Source organism: Dryobates pubescens, chromosome 5, assembly GCF_014839835.1.
Source record: "Dryobates pubescens isolate bDryPub1 chromosome 5, bDryPub1.pri, whole genome shotgun sequence".
In the NCBI taxonomy this organism is placed as follows: Eukaryota; Metazoa; Chordata; class Aves; order Piciformes; family Picidae; genus Dryobates; species Dryobates pubescens.
In genome coordinates, this window is record NC_071616.1 from 19,731,478 (window position 1) to 19,753,890 (window position 22,413).

Below are 22,413 nucleotides of genomic sequence, written 5' to 3' on the forward strand. Positions count from 1 at the left end.
AATATTCTCCATGTGCCTCGTTCTAATTAGGACTGCCAATTTGACAGTCCTCTGAATATGGGACTAACTGAGTTGTTAATAACTAGGTGGCATGCTTCACAAAAGGTCTGAGCCAAGAGTTAAAAAAAGGAGTAAGAAATTATTTTTTATTTATTTACTTGTTACTTCTTTCAAACCTTAAAGATGAGTTGCAGCTGCTAATGTTGTGTGAGGATGTCAGAGGGAGTGCAGAAACACAAAAGGGAGGTAAGCAACAGTCAAACAGTAGACAAAGTGCCTGAACACCTCCTCAGAAGCAGAAAAGCTTACCAGATGGGTCTAAGACACTCACTGAAGACTCCCTAGGTTCACAAACCACTAAAGAAAGTATTTGGTTACTAAGGAAGAAAAATTATTTCCAGACTAGAACTTGATGCTATCATCCCTCCACCATCAGAAATTCCAAGCTATATTACTCAAAACCTTTTATTCACTATAGCCTGTTCTTTTCCATCAGCTACTCCTCCAACAATAGTACTATTACACACACACACATGATTCTTCCTGAGATCCTGAATCAATCACTCTGTTTTATACTGGACAGCTGGGATGGGAACAGCTCTTCAGCTGTCTCCTAACAGCTCCACTACTACGCTCACTGCTTACTCTATGTTCAGGGACCTTCTGCAAACTGCACTCCTGTATTGCCACAGGGAACTCTCTCCCTGCCCCTCTGGTCACCAATCTCCTTCCCATAAATACACCCTGCAGCTTGATCCCATACTTAAATACTCATCCATCTCTAACATCCACTTCCCCAAGCAGAAGTGATGCTGGGAACAACAGATCAGAATCACTGTCTCCTAATGGCTATCTAGAGACAAAATCTTCACATCTCTCTAATTTCTCCTGAGGTCACAAAGCAGCCAGAGAAATGTTTAGGCTCCACACACAATCGGTGCTCTCACACTATCAAGTAGCAAGCCCTGGCACCTGTTACACATTGACACTCCGGTGAAGGTGCTGAGTCAGACCTGGGCAGTTCCCTCTGTCAGAAGTCCTTGTGCAGGCATAGGTTAATAAGTGAAAAAGAACTTTGTCTCTTCCTCCACTAGTGCTCAAGCCAGCTTCCCCATATAAACTTCAGCAGCCAATTGCCTCCAAAGACAATGTTTTAAATTGTAAGTATCTGCAAGTGAGAAAACCATTCAAATCCTCCCCATAATTTAATTAGGAGTTGAAAATTTACAATCTATCTGACTGAATTTGCATACAGGTCCAAATAAAGATTCACCCAGCTAGCTAGCAGCCACACTAGAAAAAACTGTCATTAAAATCTCTAGTTCATAAACTATACTGTGTTATTTTAAAGTTACATTTATACATCAGATTTTATGAAGAGTTTAAAAATCTCAAGGTGGGATGTTAATGTTCTGAAAAATCTACACATAACTAGTTCCCCCTAATAAAACATAACTGTAGCTCTACTGGGTTGCAATTAACCTTTTTGTCAAGGTTTGTCCAGGTCTTAAAAGGATCAGAAATGATGAAGGTTTTTAAGTGAGTCTGAGGGAGCTATCCAATACTTTAGACTGCAGTGAAAACAATTCTGCTTCCAAGAATAATCATCTGTTAAAAAAACAAACAAACAATTAAACAAAACAACCAAAGCACACAAAAAAACAAACAAACAAACAAAAAAACACCAAAAAAACCACCACAAAGGGTAATTGGAGCAATGATGGTGCTGAGTCCTGCTTGCAGGACTCTTAACAGCACCAGACCGTGGGTAGATTATTCTTCCTCTCTCACTGTGGAGCATGAAACAGCATACAGAATGTTTAAATAATATATACACTATGACTTTCCCACAAAACCAAAGCGTAGCACCACTCAGAAATAGACCGTCTGGAATTCAATTGATACCATGGATCATCCTTTTGCATCAATAGTTAGCATCTAGAAATCTTAACAATTTCTAAACATTCAGGCAGTAAGATCATTGCAATGGCTGTCTATTTGCTCTTTATTGCAGGTAAAGTATGGTTAAAAGAGCTCATTATCTCTTCCAAAAACTTAATCATCCTGGGTTTTGAAAGAAAGGGATAAAAGGCATTACTGAATAAACAGCGTAATGGTCAAGCAAAGCTCAATCACTCCCATGATGCGCTAAAACTATTTACAGGCTGAAGAGTCCATTCAATGTAATTCAAAATACTCGGATAAATTTCCCAGTTTGAAATTCTATGCTTCCCACTGCCTGATAATACACTGCACCATAATACACTGCACTCTTGGGATAGCTTTTACATCTGACCTCTGTCCTTGCTCAATGTTGTATTCCTACTTATTATCCACCCACTGCAGATACTAGGGAACTCAAAACACATGAGGAATCACTGGGCAGTCTTGGGCATATTACTTTACCTCTCTCAGCTTCAGTTTCATCCCAAATTAAGATAATGACCTACTTTGCAAGCCATTTTGGGTCCTACTAATGAAAAGCTAGGATTTATACACCACTAGACTATATTTGGTACACAATGTATTTTTACATTTAATTCTGAAATAGCTGTGAATTTACAGTGTACAACTTCTTAAATTTCATGTTGCTGCAACAAAAGCTGAATATTTTTTTTACACATATATAGGGCCACCAAAGACTTGTTTCCCATAAATATATTGAAACATAGAGAAATGTTGGGAAGAAAAAAATAAGTAAATGTATGTCAGTCAAATGGCTTTCAGGAGTTTGTCAGATAGCAAAATGGTACCATTCAAACACAAAAGGACTACACTAGCCAAGGGCTCAGAGTCTAAATGAAGGCAGCTGCTAGAAATGAAAAAGCAACACATGATAAAGCACATCAGGATGAGAAGAGAGAAAGAACAAGTCAGTATGTGAATGAGAAATTATGGCTTATAAGAATGGACATGGAAAACTAAAGACATATGGGAGAAATCCCCCTCTGTCTAGATTTATTACAGAAACAACAAAGTTTTTAAAGCACTCCCTGAGTTAAATCAAAAGAATGTATGCACCTATAAGTACAGAAAGGGCAAACAGACTAACCCAAGTAATTACATGTTGCTCAGCTTGATCTCAGCACCAGGCAAAATGTGAGTAAAGATGATCTGACTTTCCATAGGTTTAATTAAAAAAAAAAAAGGAAAGAAAGGTAATGAGTGGTTGTCAATACAGAATGATGTTAAATGCCCCACAATGTTAATTTCATTATTCAATAAGAGTATAAATTTGGTTCAGGAAGACAGCCAAATGCCTTGACAGAAAATGCTGCAAGCCAAATGTAACGGCCAACCAGAGCTGCAGCAGCTGTATGATGTACAAGAAAGGCACAAGCCAGGACAGCATCTTGTACCACTGCTCTTGCTGGGGCTGGACAGCAAAATGGAATGTTGACGTGATGACAGCTTCAGCAGCCTCCCCTGGTTTGCTCCTAACCTGCAGCCAAGCCCCCAACCCTGCCAAATCAGCACAGCCACAGCGCTAATAAGATTATATCACCTCATCTTGCTGCTCCATCTGAAATCACCCAAGAGCCATGGGCTGGCCAAGTCCATTTGCATGGTAATTTTCACTCATCTGACGCTCTTGAGAAAATACTGAGACTTCAAAGTCCAGCAAATTACAGGTTAAATGCATTAAAAACTTGCTATGTTGCAGGTATTAAGAAGTAGTAGAAAATAGTAAAAAAAATTACTACTGATAGCCTTCCAGATCCCAGTGGACAGGTCCCTTTCTATTCAGTGATTTTTCTCTATGGTTTTAAAGTCATTATAAATGACTGATAAAATGCTCAGATGACATGAAGATTAGAGGCTGTTAAACAGTAGTGAGGGCAGCCACGCAAGATGATGTGTTTGATAACTGGGCATGTGCCATTAACATGTGTTTTAAATGGGAATCAGGTATCTGGGCAAAAGCAATGCAAATTGTATCTCCAGCACAGGAGGGGCAAACATCCCTCCAAAGGACAGTTCTGAAGAGGATCCAGAGGTCTTACTAGATGAGCACTTCATGCTGTCATTTGCTTTGGGAGGGGGGGGGTGGGGTGGAAATCACCTGTGGTAGTTTTAGGCTATGCCTTCAAAATTTTTCACAGATCTTGAACAGAAAGTAGTAAAATGTAAATAACTCACTATTAGGTGTAAAAAGGAAGATAAGGATAGTTCTAAACAATCCCATTGAAGACATAAGGGACTTAAGCTACCTTCTTGCTTCTTCACTCTGGGAGATACTAACTGGCTTTACTGACCTTGACTTTTGTTGCGATTGGCATTACCTTCTCTTCTCTGTCTCTTGTCCCTTTTATGCACAGGGGGGTAAGAGGGGGCAGGGAGGGAGAAGCTATTAGCTTGTACTGTTCATTAGTTGTAAATACCTGTAAATATTGTAAATACTGTATATTTTGTACATATGCATTGCATTTATTGTAGATTGTAGCTTTGCTTGTAAATACAGCTTTCATTTGCTTCCAACTGAGCTGGTCTGGCAAATTTAATGTTGGGGGAAATTTCAACCCACCACACACCTACTCTTGGATATACAACAGTCAGACCCAGGCTTGGAGAAGCTGAGCAATGGGCAATAGTGACAAGTTCACTGTGACTCCACTTGGCTACAATACTGGCTGAGAAGCTGGGAGGCTGAAATTTATGCCACCATGGCTTCATCCAATGAGCTGGATTAAAGTGCAGCTAAAAATGTCTCTACCATCAACACGCATCCAAATTCAAGCTAGACAGAGACATCCAAATCCAGGCTCAACTAATTTGCTTTATCAAAAGAAGGCGGAGTGATGACTTGATTATATGTGTGAGTGTCTTAATGAGACTTTTAGTACAGCAGAAAAAATGCACAAGAATATGCCACTGCGAGAAGATGAAGCCAGGTTAATTTAAATATGACACATTTAAAGCCAAAAGTGTATGAAAAAAAGTATAAAAAAACAGAACATGAAGGAATGTAGTGGATCCTCAGTTTCTTCAGACTTCTAAATCAACACTGGGTGTTTGTCTGGAGGGCATAGTTTAGTTACACACAAGTTTGTGGGTTTAGCAGAGGAGTGACTTAGTGAAATGTAACATCCTGTGATATACAGATTAGACTCCTAAACTTTCCAACTCTACCATATTTATGCTTATTATTTTATATATATGGCTTATGAGTGTTCAGTTTTCTACATGAAAAGTATATCCATCTACAAACAGTTACTGCCTTAAAGATCAACTTCTAGTTTAATTCAGTCTCTCACAGGGTTAGATTTTATTTCAAGAGGATTTCCTTTTCATTGCACATTGAATCTCTGGAAATCTACGAACAGTTGACGAGCATTGTGGGTTGCTGATGGAGCATACTAAGGCCTCAAAAGGCAATATCAGATTCAGAAAAGTACCTGACTTCTGTGAAGGAAACTAAACAGCCCTGGACAAGGAAATTCTCTTTATCATAGTCAGTGTCTGGCAGCAGAAAAGCAATTAAGGGAAGTGGGAGATAGAAATAAGGCTTCAGAGTATCATCCCTAGGAGTGAGAAAACAAACACCTCTCAGCAGCTGTTCAGCTGCTGTGCAGCCAACAAGTCACTAGAGACAATAACAGGGATGCTTCTCCTGCAGGAACAGGAGCAGAGAGATCTCAGAAGGTCTTCCTGGTTACCAGTATGCTGTGGTAAACCAAAATGGAAGGTTTCAAATACCAAGAGTCTGTATATTAGCGTCATTCCTCTGTTGTCTATTCTTGACACTGGAAGCCCACCTGGTGTCCTGGCAAATGACCACTTCTCTTGTCATCCCCTACAAAGCCCTTTCTTAAGGCTCAGGTGTCCCTGCATGCTGCACTCCTGACCCGGGGGAGAATGGAGCAATACAGGTGATCTCCTCAGTCTCTTAAGGCTCTAGGGAGTGAAACTCCGAAGATCAGAGCAGTAGAAAACAGCACCAGAACATGGAAAGGCGCAATAAAAACATGGCAAGGATATCCAAATTCTGACCTATTAAATTACTGTTATGGATTACTGTCAAGGTGATGTATTCAACAGGGTACATAGCTAAAGGTAGAAACCTCATTTTCATGCTCTAATCCCTCCACCTACTTCTTCTATTATCACCAGGATTGATACTCCCTCAATGAGAAAAGTTCCCATGTGCAACTAGTTATATATGCTTAATAACTTGCACTTATTAAAGATAAAAAAGGATCAGAATTATAGGCTTAGTGAGGATTAGCAAGCATAAGTGCATATTTCTGCAACTACTACACTTTTTATAGCCCTGCCACACTCTGAGATAGAGTTGTATCATTATATAGAGTTATATAACCATAAAGAGTTACATCATTCGAGGCATTACAGCATTGTCCCAGACAGTCTTGATTATCAAAGTCTGGGTCTACCAAGTGAAAAATAAATAAATAAAATCCCAACTTCACAACACTGCTGTGCCATCTCCTGATCTCATCTGTTAACAGCACAGGGTCCCGAGCTGTAGGGGCCTCATTTAATGCATTGTATCCTTATTCAGCATGCCAACATTCACAGGAACTTCCCAATGACTTCCTGCAGGTGACAAGGCTGACATTTCACTCAAAAGTGAGAATCCTAAGCAAAAAGTCCAAGTTTACCTAAAGGCCACATTTTTTTCGTCACTGATGATAACAAAGGGAATAAAGCCATTGCACAATTCAGGGAAACTGCTATTAGCCAAGTCTCTTTTTCTACCCTTAAACTTTCAGCTCAGTATGATCTACAGCACTCCTAGCTTCAAATGGTGTTAACATTCAAGTGCCCCCATCTGCCCTTCTAATAGGTAAGGCCCAGGAAAACAGCTTCCTTTTTTTCTGTCAGATAAACATAAGATTATTACCACTATATGTCTTTGGAGGGACTGCAAGTCTTCAGATGTTTTTTAAAGGTCATTGGGTAACAACAGAATAAAAGCACAGCAAGTTGATAAAAGCATCCAACTGTGATACTACAATGATACAAACATTCTATAAAAAAAGAGTCTGTGGGGTTTATTCTGTAAAAGAAAATATATAATACTGTCTTTCATATCTTTGTAATGGTCTTCTACCTCTGCTGTGTAAGGCATTCAGCCAGGACACCTTGGGATCTGGCCATCCAGCACCACAGGTAGCAACCTACTGCTTGGTACTGAACTGAGAATGCTCATATTACCAAAGAGAAGCAGGAGGAAAAAGGAGAGACCAGACAAAGATAGTACAGCTCTTCACCATAAAATAAAACATTGGCCCACTGACCACAAAACACAGCCATAATTTCCTGTGACATCTCCTGCCCCATCACTAATTCTTACTCCTCTTCTTCCACATTTTCAACCACAACAACTCAAGCAGCCACTGACTCAGGGCACTACAAACCATAAATCAAGTCGACAAATAGTTTTCTCCTTACCCTCCAGACCTGCACAATTGCTAGTGGTGCCTTCACACAGGAGTGAACATATCAACCAAGTGGCTGATGTTTCCTTCCATCATCATCTTCACTGCTTCTATTTGAGATGCTGGTGTATTTTACATTTTTTGCATGGTTAGACACTTTTAAAGTAAGTTTCCATTTACAAGGATACAACAGTACTTTTTTGGTCATGGTGATATTGTCTATACATCACAGACCTCCCACACATTACCCAGCAATAATAGATACCAGCATGGGTAACAGGAAAACAAGTCACTCAAATCTTTAGTGTCAGACTGCCTGTATCCTCTCAGAAAATAAGGGGCTTGATCTCTGCCTCCATATTTTATTAGAGCAAGGTAGCTTTTTAAATATCACATTTCTCCAGTCTTGGTTTTAGTCCAGTAAGTTTTGACAGCTTTCTGGACTGCAACAAATTCACAGTCTCCTGGGTGACCCAGGAAAAAATTTCATTACTTTCACTCCCTTCTGCAAATAAAATCTGCTCCTCCTCCTTCCCCTTCTGACAGCATTAGCACACAGCAAACAGTCAGCACACAGGTGAGCAGAGACATCTGCCGCAGTGCCCCAGACCTCTCTAACTCCCTTGGCATGCACAGGGCTAGTCCCACTGATGTCAACTATTATTTTTTTTTGTACTGAGTCTGTAAACAAGCATGGGTTTGAGCTCATATTGGGAGAGAAAAAAAATCCCACTTCTCCCTTGCCATGTGCTTTGTAGTAAGACAACAGTTTTTTGTTTTGTTTTGGTTTTTTTTATTTGTATGTCTACTTGTCACAATATGACAAGCTCCTCAACAGTTTCTGAGCAGTTCTACATCCTCAGCACTGGGGCACCACTCCCTGTCCCCCAAAACTGCTGCTCCTTTGCAAGATCTACACAAGATGCCAACTCCATTGCAGGCACTGCAAGCAGATCTGGCAGACACAACCATTATTTCCAGGAGCCACCCTGCAGTGTAGATACACCCATGTTATGATTTATATATCAAATCCTTGTACCTCGTAGGAGTGTGATATACTGAAGCTTCACAACAAAGCAACATACCTTCCAACAGTGCAGAATATATTGGTACAGAGAGATTATTGCATAATGGCATCAATATTTTATTTCTATTGAATTTTTTAGCTCAAATTCACTGCTTCCATAAGTAATATACAGTAACTCATCTGCAACATAGTTACCTATGTATTATGTATTGCATGGTCCTGGCTGAATTTCTGAAGAAAAATCATTCTTTTAAAAAGAAAAAGAGGGGGTGGAAATAGCCCTTTCAATGACAAATCCCAGCACTCAACAGCAGTATTTTACTCAAATGCTTTCCACAAAAGTTTAAAAATTCCCCACTAAATTTTAAGGCATATGTTTACCTATCTCATAATTCAAAAAGAAAGCAGCCTGACAGCTTCTAAGCACATTGTAATGTTATCTGCCAGGACAATGAATTATGCATCTCTCTTAGTACTAAGTGATAAAACAACTGTGATCCCAGCACCAAGGGATCTCACAGATCCACCCAGCTGAGACACTAAGGGTAATGCAACAATGCTGTTTTCCCATTCTTGTAGTAAAATGGTGCAAATATTTGATTTTTTTTTATATGTATATGGAGAATATGAAAGATGAGCTCTAATTTATGCAAAAGCAGAAGAAAATTTGGGTCAGTGGTTTACAGTTATGGAGTTTGTTGGACTTACTGATCAATGTTAATCAATACTTAATCAAAGCAGGCCAAGCAAATTCTTAAATACTCCAATTAATACACCTTAAAGATACTCAAGAGATGTGGCTGTGCTGCCTTCTGTGGTGTTTTGTTTTGTGGGGGTGCTCTAAAATGTGACTTTGACAGAAGCAAGCACTCTTTAAATATGCAGTCAAACCTGTCTGGCTGCTGACAATAATATTTTGCAGCATTCATAGTTCCTGCCATTATAACTAATGGTACCCTTCACTGGAGAGCAGTAGTACACAAGTTACACACCTCACAGCTATTCCTCTTTCCCATAGGAACATACATTCCTCCTATAATGGATTCCAGGTGAATTGTGCTCCTCCTCAGTCACAAGATAGAGAGGGCAAGAACTCGGCACCCTAGCACATCCCTGCCTCCCCAGGGACGGCAGGAAAGTAGGAACCTCCCAGGCAGAGAAACCAAAAACATTCATAATTTCTGCTTTTGGGAGCCACTTTCAATTCATCTTCTGTCTTGCCATAACCACCTCACTCCTCCTGCAACAAATCACTGCAGAAGCTGGAGCATAGCCAGGGAAACAGGCACATTGGTTGCTGGCTCATAGGACTATAGAATATTTGGGGTTGGAAGAAACCTTTAAAGGTCATCTAGTCCAACACCCTTGCAGTCAGCAGGGACATCTTCAACTAGATCAGGTTGCTCAGAGTCCTGTCAATTAAAGTCCTTTCAATTAAATGGCATTTATCCTAAAATATTCAGATTACTTCCAAGCAGAATAATTTAAAGTTATGGAGCTGAAAGTGAAATAAAGGAAAATCTGCAGTTTGCTAACTAAATTGTAGAGTTAGTAAAGCTTATGATGATTGTGAAGGTACTCTGATACCAGGATCTTATGACTTTGCAGCTTACATTCTTTAGACAGAAAAATTGTCATATTTGATGTTAGCCCAAAAAGAGGCCTTTCGTTTTACTTTAAGCCTGCCTTTATAAACCTACTTTTCAGTTACCCAAATACATACAGTATTATCTAAATCATGAGAAATTACCTTAAATCCTGTTTGCAATCAAACAACACCAAGTTTATTCTAAGACAGCTTAGAGCACACATGGCTCTCAGTGAGAAATCAAGCCTTTTCCAAGCATGAAGAGAAAAACATTCAAGGATTTAATCATCAAAGGCCATTTCCAAGAGCAGATGAGATGTGGATGCTGCAGCATAAATGCCCTTCTTTATGTAAGTCCAATAAACATGAACCTGATACAAAACACATCTTACAACCAAACCACAAGATACTGCTAGATCCTCCACGCTGTTCCCCACAATTCTCTCTTGCACAAGGCTACAGATCTGGCCATGGTTTGTTAGGTGACAAGAGCACAACACATTTCAACAAGCACCATCACATACAGGTGTTAAGTTACAACATTCACTAGCATGCAGCCATCATTGCTAACCGGCAATAAAGGACACAAACAGGCTCTTTCTTTCACATTTATATCCAAGAGTGAGAAATGGAAGAAATGCTAACATCTCAGAACAAAGGAGATGAAGTGGTGTGGTTTTTTTTTTTCCAAAACTTTCTTTTTGGAAGTCCCCCTAGGAGAAAAATCTCCCAAAACGACACAACATTAAAATGACTGAAACCTGTAATTATTAGCAAATGCCAGTTGTAGTGAAGAAGATATGAAATTACAAAGAGATAGAAAGCCTTGTGACTCCAACAAAACATTGTTAGGGAATTCTCACTTGTCATGATTTTTATCTTTTATTTTTAAGCACTAATTTAGCAGACTGGCATTGAAAGTCTAACAGGTCACAAAACATTTCCTGAATTCAAAACCCAGATCACAGGCATGATGTGCCCCTGTCACAAGACTGAGCTTAAGCATGTACTTCTTCATTTACAAGCAATATTAGTATATTCCATATTTACCTTTTGTTGAATCATCTTCAATTGGTTGTTTGAATAAAGTGATATCCTTAAAAGTGCACAAGAATAAAACCACTTTTTCATGTTCATTTCTTATAGGTGCAATTTGCATGTAGAACCAAACCGGGGTTCCTGAAGCAGAGAAAAATGTGACATTAGACTGTGGTATAGCACACACACAGAATAATTCATAGTATATATCTGGTTATAATAACATACATGTAGTTTAGGAGCACGTCTCAATATTTATACATCTTCCAGATCTGTCAATTTTACCTTCTCAACAGAAAACAACATATTTTTGTTTTCACAGCTTCATTAATGTAATTAGATTATTAGTGGAGGCAGGAGGTTTTATAAATCTCCATTCTGAAATAAACTATACTACTCTTCCCTTCTTGCTCAGTTTTTCCCCCAGAATGTCTCACAAACTTAGTGTCATCAAGGTAGGAGAAAAAAATGGATGGATGCTATTTTTGATTCTTTCTGCATGCAACATGAAACTGTTGAGTCCAAAAGTGATGGAGTACACAGTGAAATGCTCCAAATTTGATACTACTCTATTATTCAAGTAGCCTTAAGCTAATCCAAACATAGACATGTCTTATCGGTACAAATCAGGAGATTTCATCTCCTTTTTGTGTTTCAGGTCATACCCTCCACCTCCTCATTTTCCTGTCAAACAGAGCATTCACTGTGTGCAGGTATCTCTATTTAGCTTTTGAAATAAATACAAAATATTTTTCATATCCTACTGCTTATCAAGCAAGCAGTCAAAAAATGCCTACAGTGATGGAGTGGTTAGCATGGCTTTTGGTAAATCCTCACTGGTCACACTAGGGCTCCCACAGGTGCTCAGGAGCTGAAACTGGTCTTTCTTCCTCCTAGGCTGAAACACACATTGCAGGTCCCCATGTGCATGCAGGTCTTCTCTGTAAGGTGCAAAATCCTACCTCCTAAAAGACATTTAGCAATTTCCTTAGAAACACCCTGTTTATCTGCTAAGACATGTATCTCAGGGATGCTTTCCATTCAGCAAAGCCCTATGTCCATAGTCGCATCCCCTCCCACCTAAACTTGCATCTACACACAGTGCACTATAAATGCCTTCACAGTCAGCTAATTACCTTTGGGATTTGATGTGCTTTCAGACAGTTGATACAACAGGTTTTCTCCTGATCTGCCTGAATGCCAACCTGAGACCTGATACATTGAGACAAGCTGCTTGCCCACTGTTACCCGCAGGAACCCTGGCCCCCTCAAATCTTCTCTAATGCACTATGTCTGGGAGTTGTGCCAGGAACGGTGGGATAGATGCCCAGAGGGCAATGAAACCCATTTGGACTAGGACTACTGTGGGGATGATTAAAATCCTCAAGGGTTAATGACAAAATTCAGCATTATTGAACTGGGATTAAACCAGTAACTGACTATCAGTAAACAAGAGAAGTGGGAGAGATGGGGGACTGCTTTTCACAATAATTCCAAAGCCACTATGCTGATCATTTGATTATCTCAATTCTCAGTTGCTAACCCAAGATAAAATACATAACTTCTAAAGCAGCAGCTCTCTGGAGTAATACTGTACTTGAACTTATACCTGGCAATTCATCAGCACCCTTTGAAAAGTTCTGAAGGTAAGTAGAGAAAATAACCTGTATAACAGCACTGATAAAAATCAAAGACAGATATTTGTGCATGCCTAACATGGCTGCTGGAAAGTTAGGTGGGTAAAACTGAGAGTATGTGTGAAAGAATGCAGTAAAGGAGACGAAAGTTGTAGCAAACTTTCAGGTCTGAAGCTGAAACCTGCAAGGTGGGTTAAAATGCACAGAGGTATATGAAGCCTGCAGTTATATGGATGCTGCTAGATAACATCAGCTCTTAAAGATGATCTCTGTGACAAAGGAAAGGATGGGAAAGCAACCTGAAAATCTCTGAATTTCTCCTTGCCAAAAGAATAAAGGAGGGGGGGGGGGGGGGGGGGGGGAAACATTGTGCCACGTCATTAAAAATACACAGCACATCTGGACCTGCAGTTTGAAAATATAGGTGGAAGGAATGGTCTGAGAGCATTGCGAGCTTCATGCAGTCTTTGCAGGTGATAAACACATGTCCTTCCACAGAGTAACTGCCTACATTCTTTCTTTATCTGCTCCAATATTCAGCCTGAAGGAAAAGCAAGCAGTCTCTTGAAGAACCTCCTTTTGTAAGGCTCAGAGCATGACAAATGTAAGGAAAGCCTGGGCAAACCAGCTGCTGAACTGGAGCCAAAAGGTGAGCCTAAGAATTTGAAGCTGGCCTTTGGGTGACAGAGAAGGAAGCTGGCAACAGATGTTACAAATGGGAACTGACTCAAGCCTGAAAAGAAATGTGAGTAATTTTCCATAAAGTCCTTCTGTAATCCTGTATAAGTTACGGAGCATAAGCTTGGAGATCTGGGCAAAGGTGAAGATTTTATTAAGACAACTGCAGCTCAATAAGTTTTTGAAGCATCACTAAGCTCCAGCAGACAATCCACAACCCAAAGCAAAAAACAACTGGCTTGTTACAGAGAAGTCACAAAAGGGTGGCTTGCTTTTTTTTTTTTTTTTTTTTTTTTTTTTAATGCTTAAATAAAATAGAAAGTATTTCAGTTTGGGACAGGCCCATGCTAAAGCAGAAGCTACCAGACCATTTAATAAAAGCAGTCAAGCTCAGGAATAGCACTAGGTCTTTGGAAAGCACATGGACATGGGACATAGCAGCACTGGGCACCACCACCTGCAAAGATGCCCAACATGAGACTGTCCTGGGAAATTCTCCCAATGTGAGGGAGCGTCCAGGTGACCTGCACAGGAAACAGGCAGAGAAGCATAAAATCTAGAGAACAGACACATCCATATGCTGAGGAACCAAAAAGAGGTCATTTGGAGGGTTTTCTCAGGCACCTGCATAAACAACTGAACTTTATAGATGCTCTTGCTTCTCTTTTTAATTAAAGCATTGGCTAAAATGCTTTGGAGCAGGCAGAACTGGAAAAATGTAAAGATATTTCCTACTGTTTAAGTTGCACATATAGGAAGATTTGGTCTGAAAAGGGAAAGTGGAAGCAAAGCATAACGCATGTGACTGTTTCAAGACGACAAGGTATCCAGGATGTTCTCTTCAATGTCATGAAAGGTTTTTGTGAGCATGCAGTGAAACAGATCAATCAGGCACTATTAGCTCTTCCCCGAGGTAAACTGCTACCTTATCTCTCTGCCACAGCATGTGAGGGAAACCTCCAGCCTCAGCCCAGCATGGTCTTCCATATCAGCACCAAAGTTCACCCACAGGGGAGCATGGCTTTAGCTACTACTGCACTCCAGTGAGCTGAACCAGAGGGAAAGCTCCACAGTCCCTCAGGACCTGCACCCTGTACTGTGCACTGAAAACCAAACCGAAAAGATCTTCTCCATCAAGATTAATCTTCGCAATCTTGACGTGGCGACTGACTCAGTCAACTAGAAGCATTCTAATCCAGGTACAGGAATCGGCTTTTCTGGAGCACATTTGATCTGACAGGTGATGACTGGATATCTATCTTGGGAAGATGGCTTGTGCCAACAGAGGAGGCTGCTCATCTCCACTGACAGCAGCAGGAATTTCAACCACCAGCCAAGGATAGATGTCCACACTCCACAAGCCCAGTGTGAGACCACACAACACTGCAGGTTTCATTTGGTAGGTATTCTCCTCCCTCTCCAGACTGAGAATACAAAAATGTAATTTTAACTCTGCTATTCCTTGCTATTTCACCATCTCATTAGTAAGGCAGAAGTGGTACTACCCACATACATAGCAAGACAAAAAATGCCACTGGCACAACTCAGAGTTCAGGCAAGATGAAGAAAATCTTCCCTGGTTCTGGCAACCTCCTGTAAATGTAATGCTACATTAAGTTAGAAAATTCCCTGGTTTTCTAATTAATCCCTGTGTTATGAGCCAAATTTATTACTCTCACCAGAGCTCATACGTGTTGCTTTACGCACCACAAAGGCATCTCAACACTGCTGGGAGAATCCACTCTTGGCAATTAGGGTCTGAGTTCTCACTTGTGGAAACATAGGGGTATTCCCTGAGGGATGTGGGGGGTACCTCATTCAGGATTTCCTTTCACTTAACCCAGTCAGTTTCCCCTTAGGGAAACAACCCTCAAAACTGAATACATTTTGTAAAGGAGTCAGACTAGAGACAGCAGGGAACGACCACTGTTCTTGACAATCTGAAAAAAAAGAGCTCTCTCTTTGAGCTATGGCAACCAAAATAGCCACTTCTCCAAACCTTGCCTGCAAATTTACCCACAAGTGAAAATGAAAGTTTTAGTCTATTATACACTCTCAATATGTATATCTCTCCCAAAACCACACACAAATTATATACATACTGTTCTTCTTGTAGAGGAGAATTTCAAAGCAATTTGACTCATAGTTGTCAAAAGTTTGTCTGACTTTTTCAATGGTCTTCTTGTCTGTCAGTTCACCATACATAAAACTGAAAAAGAGGAAAAAAAAGTTTCTCTTTTTTCTACACAATTAATAACTTTGTTACAGACACCTTAAATCACATAATCATTGGAGTTAACTATTGTCATTTACAAAGTTTAATTATGATTTAACCCGCCTGGATGCATTCCCATGTGCTCTACTCTAGGTGATACTGTTCTGGCATGGGAGTTGGACTAGATGAGGTCCCTCACAACCCCTAACATTTTGTCATTTACACTTCATTTAAGTATTTAGAGTATCACAAGAAAACCTATAATAGTGAGTAACCATGACCACCTTTTTTTGCTGTTAACGACAGCAAATTAATGTACTGTAAAGTTCCGTTAAGTGCGGTTTTGAGCCTATCTTTGAAGATACGTGGTTAGAAAAAGAGCTGATAGCCTATAAAGCCACTATTGCAACAGCTGCAGGTCAGGAGAATATTGCTGTCAAAACAGAGATAACTGAACAAAACCCCTAAAGCCTTCCAAATTTTGTTCAATCCTCTTGAAAAGGCTTCTGGAGGAGGAATAAAAGCTACTCCAGGTAAAGGCTGTTGGCTCAACTGATAGCTACAAATCTAATCTTGTCAAGATGTTTCCGGAACAACAAGATAATTGGAATCCTTTTACTAAATACCGATTACAAGAGGAGGGAGGATTTAAGCAATCAGAAGTGATGAGTGTAATTCTCTAGAAATGCAGCACAGAAAGCAATTGTATGAGGTGTCTCAGTGTAGTTACACCTACTACTAAACATAACCAAATTCACCCTAATTTTCCTTACTGTAGCCTGCATTTCTTTAATATTTCAGTGAAAATACAGAAAATATTGAAATGCTTTTGGAAGCTCACCCCTCTCCAGACTGAGAATACAAAAATGTAATTTTAACTCTGCTATTCCTTGCTACTTCACCATCTCATCTTTGCATTCTTTTCCAGCTCAGATTTTCGGCTGGTGCAAGCAAACCCAGACCCCTGACCTTACTTTTGAAGGCCTTTGTAAGGAAAAAGCCAGGCTATTAGTGTCATTCTGCTCTGTATTAAAAACAAGCAAAGATTGCTCTGTGCAAATCCCAGTTACAGAACTGAAGTAAAATGGAACATGGGATAAAAGCTTTCAGACACTTGAATGAATATACTTTTAATTGATCCCTTTTTACCCCCCTATTTTCTTTGTTCACAAACAGTTGGAGCTTCAGCTGAAACCTATGGCAGACAACCCTGAGAAAGAAAAAGCTATCAGTGCCTCTGTGGTTTCAATACAGCTTCTCTTTTATTGATCAACAGACCTCCAAAGGTTCAATAAACATTTATTTTATGTCTACTGTTCTGTAAGAAACAATAAAACAGCATAGTGGTTAGTGACTCGGCAAGCATTAAAATACTCAATGAAGGCCAGACCATGAATCTTCTCTTTACACAGCCAACCAAGGGAGGTAATTGGGTTGCTCACAGAATAAGGCGCTGCCCAGAACAGGTGGTGGAGGCAGAATCTGGGTATCTGTGACTACACCATCTGTATGTCACTACAGACACTTATACACTGGTAACATGAGAAGAGCCACCGATAAATGACAAGCCATAGCTGCTACCTTTGGAACAGCACTGTAATGGAGATGCCATTACACCAACTGACATTAGCACATGGTTTCACCAGGGCACAAAGCTTCACTAAGGTACTGCTTATCATTAACATACATGGCTATCTTTAGGAAATGCAAAACACAGCCTACTGCTCATTTTCACATGACCTGCCTTTATTTCCCAAGTTCAGCTGAGAATTTTTATCCATCTGTACATGAGATGACAACAAAGAGGGGGGTTTTGTTGGTTTTTTATTTTCATTCAATGCCTTTTTTAATGCACTGAGGAGGTAAAGTAGATCACCCTCCTGACTGAAAGACAAAATAGGAGCTGATACTTTTCATACAGCCTGTGTTGCAATTGAATTATTTTTTGTGTTCTTGAGATTTAAGGCAACATTTCTCTGAGTCCTGAAGGAAAAAATAACAAGAATTTGTTAGAATGATCAACTTTACATGGCATACAATACAGATAGTCATCATAAATTAGTGTTAAAATGACAAATAATACTCAGCATTCAGAGTGGTGGACAGTACCAGTTAGCACTGCTGAATACAATCAATCTATTTTATGTTTTGAATTAAAGGCTGCTTATTATTGCAGTAAACCTGTAAGGCTCAAATCTTACATTATTTTCACATATAAAGAGACATTTTAAAGGCTTGTGGAATAATAAAATCATTTTTCTGAAGGCGATTTTTAACAGCTCCAAAGAAACCTCAAAGCCACTCACTGTAAAAGTTATGTAAGATCTTTGCTTATCACAGGTTTAATTTAATTTAGCCTGCCCTATTTTGTACGCATGGAGGAATTCCTGCTTCTCCAGTCAATCACTCTGTCTTTTTCTGCCTCATGTGTTTTGTTATTTAGTGCTTGTCAAGTACCTTCAGTGCAAACAGTACAAGACATAAATATCAAAACCACCCTGCTACTGAGAATCTTACTACCTAGAAAATAGACTTATCAAAGAGAAATAAGACTTACTGAAATACTCAGAGAAAGGCACAACCTTAGATGATTTTTCCATCACTAAACCAGAGCATTTGTCATTTAAGATGCCTGGGCTCCTACCTCCCATTGAAAGTATCGCTTGGAACAGAAAAGTCCCATCTTTCCATCCTTTCTCATCATCCAGAGCAGCAGCATCAGAACAGCTCCGGCTCTGCAGTGCATTCCAGGGTTATATTTAACAGTGGTTTGTGAGGAATTATCCAGGATAGAGGACAGGTGAAGCTTTCATGGGTTGACTTGAATCTGCTGCTGATATTCAATACCATGAAGATCTCAGAGCTGCCTGGAGCAAAGTTTCATTTGGCTTGAAGTTCAGACTGTAACGCAAAAGGCTCCCTGTTCTGGTTGCTGCTTTCATTTTTTTTGGGGGGGTGATCTTTTCTACTGGCAGGGGCTGCAGGTAGAGGGGTGGGCAAGGTCACTGGCTTCTGCTGCTTCCTCTGCATTTTGCTTTGCTTTTCTGCAAACAGGCTAAGGTAATTCTGCATCTTATCATCTCATTAAACTCTCTTTATCTCAGCTCAGAGTTTCCTTATGTTACTTTTCCTCCCATCTGTGTGAGGAGAAAGGGGAACCTGTGAGAGTGGGCTGTGTTAACCTAATACAGAAGCCCAGAAGGCATGTGATCCCACATACAATTAACAGCTCTGCGTATCCAAAATGATTGGATGCAAATGCATTAATTACAATAGGCAAACACAGAATCATAGAATGTTTTGGGTTGGAAGGGACCTCCAAGGGTTATCTAGCCCAATCCCCTTGCACTAAGCAGAGTCATCTTCAACTAGATCAGGTTGCTCAGAGTCCCACCCAACCTGACCTTGAATGTTTCTGAGGGATGGGGGATCCACCACCTCTCTGGGCAACCTGGTACCAGTGTTTCACTACCCTTATCATAAAAAATTTCTTCCTTATACCCAGCCTAAAACTCCTCTCTTTTGGTTTTAAACTGTCACCCCTTGTCCTGCCACAACAGGCCCTGATAAAAACATTTTCCTCATCTTTCTTATAGGCCCTTTATAAATACCGAAAAACTGCAATAAGATCTCCCCAGAGCCTTCTCTTTTCCAGGCTGAACAATCCCAGTTCCCTCAGCCGTTCTTCAAAGAGAGGTGTTCTAGCCCTCCTAGGAGAGGTGTTCCATCTACCCAGGAGGAGCAGCAAATACAGATATACACCAATAGCTTCAAAACTTTGCAAGTTAAAGAGCAGGCACCATTTCTAAAGAGAAAAAGTGCAGCTCCCTGGGTCCCACTGCCACACTCAGATTTTTTTTTTCCTTTGCACAGCTTTGTCAGTGCAAGGAGGCCTTCTCACATACACAAAAATCAGGTCAAAATGTGATGTCTCAGTATCAAATCTAACTTTTTTTTCAAGTCCAGCACACTGTACCCACCATGCAAAATCCCAAATTCTTTGAATACTGTGGGAATTTTTCCATTCGCTTCAATGGAGCCAGGATTTCACTAGCAGTCTCTTTTTAACCCCACTTGTAGTGGATCAAAACCAGGGAGGGCAGAGATACTGACTGGGGCACTGGAAGTGTCTGGGGGGAATTGTTACCTGTACACACCCATATTAGCAAGGAGATGAAGTTTCCTCTCATATAGCTGGAAGGCAGCACACAAACAGGACCTAGAAGCAGGTTTCCTCTTGAAAACAGAACCTGAAACCAGCTATTTCCAGCCTGGCATGAGGCTTTGAGGTGCAAGAAAGAGTAAGCAAGGTAAAGGGGAGGCAAAGAAAAGAAGAGGAAGCTGAAGTGAGACATTATTTATCTCACCTGAAAGGAGGTTGTAATGAGGGAGGTGTTGGTCTCCTTTCCCTACTATCAAGTGATAGGACAAGAGGAAATGGCTTCAAATTGTGTCAGGTGAGGTTTACATTGGTTATTAGGAAAAAATACTTTACTGAAAGTGTGGTCAGGTATTGCAATAGGCTGCCCAGGAAGGTGGTAGAGTCACCATGCCTGGAGGGGTCCAAACAATGTGTAGACATAGCACTTCAGTTGACAGTCAAACTAGATGATGTTAGAGGGCTTTTCCAATTGAAACAGTTCTATGACTCTATGATTCCACAAAATGCCAGATGTAAAATGCCAAAGTACATCTACGAACGAGGTCCTGCTCTTCCAAAGAGCTTGATGAGAACATGGAGCTTAGCTGACAAGCAGCAATATTAGAAAACACTGATATTACTTCACAAAATCTCAAAATTATTTAGGTTGGAAAAGACCTTTATGATCATCAAATCCAACCATGCCTCACACTCCTTACACCACTGTCTTGTGCCTCAGCACTCTTCCCTCTCTCCTAGCTTTAAATTTCCATGCTGTGACACTTCTTTTACATGGTGGACTAATGGAGCAGTGAGGTGGCAGCATCTTCCCACCAGCATGGAGGAGAGCTGAATTTCTTGCAACATTAAACTGGATTTTAATGTTTTATAATTGTTAATTCTTTCAACGTATTCATGAAGACATACATTGTTGTGTCTGTGGGCAACCGCGCATGAAACAAGTGTTTCATGCTGGTTGATCTATCTGTGCACCTCCATGCAGGGGTTTTTACATTGTTAATTGAAGGTTAAAGGTGTCAGCTGCAGATGCCCTGCTCCTCCTGGACTGTCAGTCCTTCTCAGTTGGCACAGCAATGACTCACCAGCACACAAATTCGTCTGCCTAAGAATCCTGTGCATTTTATCACCCATTTATACCAGCTATTCTATATGTCAGCCCCACCTACACAAGAATCTTTGGGAGCCATGTGCACTCAGAAAGAGCACACATTGATTGCCATCACACAACATACATGAAGCCTGACCCCTGCGTACACTGTGCCTTTTATAGATTGCCCTTGAAACTAAGGAGACTGGCACTTGTCCTGAGGTATCTCTATGTGATTTTCTGCCAGTGAGCACATTGCTGCTGAGTAAAAAGATGAGAGAAATGCAAAACCAAAGGGATTACCAGGTTGTTACAGGACTAACTCATTTCCTGAGCTGAAGTGACTTCAATTCCTTCACTCCTCCCTCTGATTAGGCAAGACCACCTGAGACTGAATATAAGATGATATGTGCCTCAGTGTAAAATACAAGGTTGTGACAGACAGAAAGAGGATATAGTGAATACTCACTGGACTACCCAGGAAAAAAGCGTGGGTGAAAGCTGGTTTGAAGGCACTGTATCTTATAAGCAGGGGTATATTGTCCTTTATCGCAGTTATGATCAGTAACAATATTGATTAGAACCAGGAGCTAGAGTTATCTTGTTTGAAGACGTATATTTTTCAGTGGTTGGATATTTGGCACTAAAAAACTGTAAAAATAGGCCCACAACCTGCAATAAAGCTTTGGCACCACAGCACTCTTACTGCAGAGCACCTGCCTTAGAACAGTAAAGCAAACATTATATATAAAGCAATTTTTATGTATAATGTAACACAACCTGGGCATAAAATAGCAAATTTGGACTAAGAGCCTAACTCAGAAAATAATATTAAATAATAGTCCCTGATATCAGAAAAAATTCCAGTGAGTAATCAGGCACTGGAACAGACTGCTCAGGTTGGAGCCACCATCCCCAGAGGTGTTAAAAAAAAATGCAGACATGGCAATTTGGGACATGGTACAGAGGCAGCAGTGGTGTTGGGCTGTCAGTTTGACTTGATTTTAGAACTCTTTGCTAACCTTAATGATCCTGGGCCATTCTACTGAATGAGCCTAAGCAGGAAGCATTTGCCTTCAAGACGGTTTTCCATTCCATAAAACTTCACAGCTCTTCATTAGCGAGCAGCAACAAAGACACTGCTCTGGCAGGCTGCATGCTGCATGTCAGACCATGCTGGAAACCTCTCCAACTCTCCTTTAATCTGCAAAGGCTGGGATGTCTCCTAAGAAGCAGGAAACATCACGCTATATGTATAACTCCACAGGTTAAAGCCCAGACACAAAAGAAGTACTAGCCATGCTTTGAGGGCAGAGAGACCTCTCCAAAAGATGGCTTTATAGAATGATGATAAAAGAAGAAAATAAATAAATAAATCTCTGCTACAAATTCCATTTTCCACAGTAATTCCTCCCTGAATTTGCATCTGTTTATTCATTTGTATGATCTACTTGAACATGGTCAAAATGAGATCCTTACAAATGATAACTAGAGCACCATCACATTCACAAAAAACACTCACATGGAATAAAACTTTTGGTCTTCTCAGTGTCCGAGGTACAGAGGAATTATTATCAGCAA

The 22,413-nt window shown here is 40.3% G+C and overlaps 1 protein-coding gene across 1 annotated transcript in view; it reads right to left on the reverse strand.

The window, feature by feature from the left end:
- KCNH5 (potassium voltage-gated channel subfamily H member 5) overlaps positions 1-22,413 on the reverse strand; it is a 152,178-nt gene that overhangs the window by 113,059 nt on the left and 16,706 nt on the right. Inside the window, exons 3-4 of the mRNA XM_009903690.2 lie at positions 15,471-15,577; positions 11,066-11,194 (exon numbers count right to left, since the gene is read on the reverse strand). Coding sequence (XP_009901992.1) covers positions 11,066-11,194; positions 15,471-15,577 — 236 coding nt within the window. The remainder of the gene's footprint in view (positions 1-11,065; positions 11,195-15,470; positions 15,578-22,413) is intronic.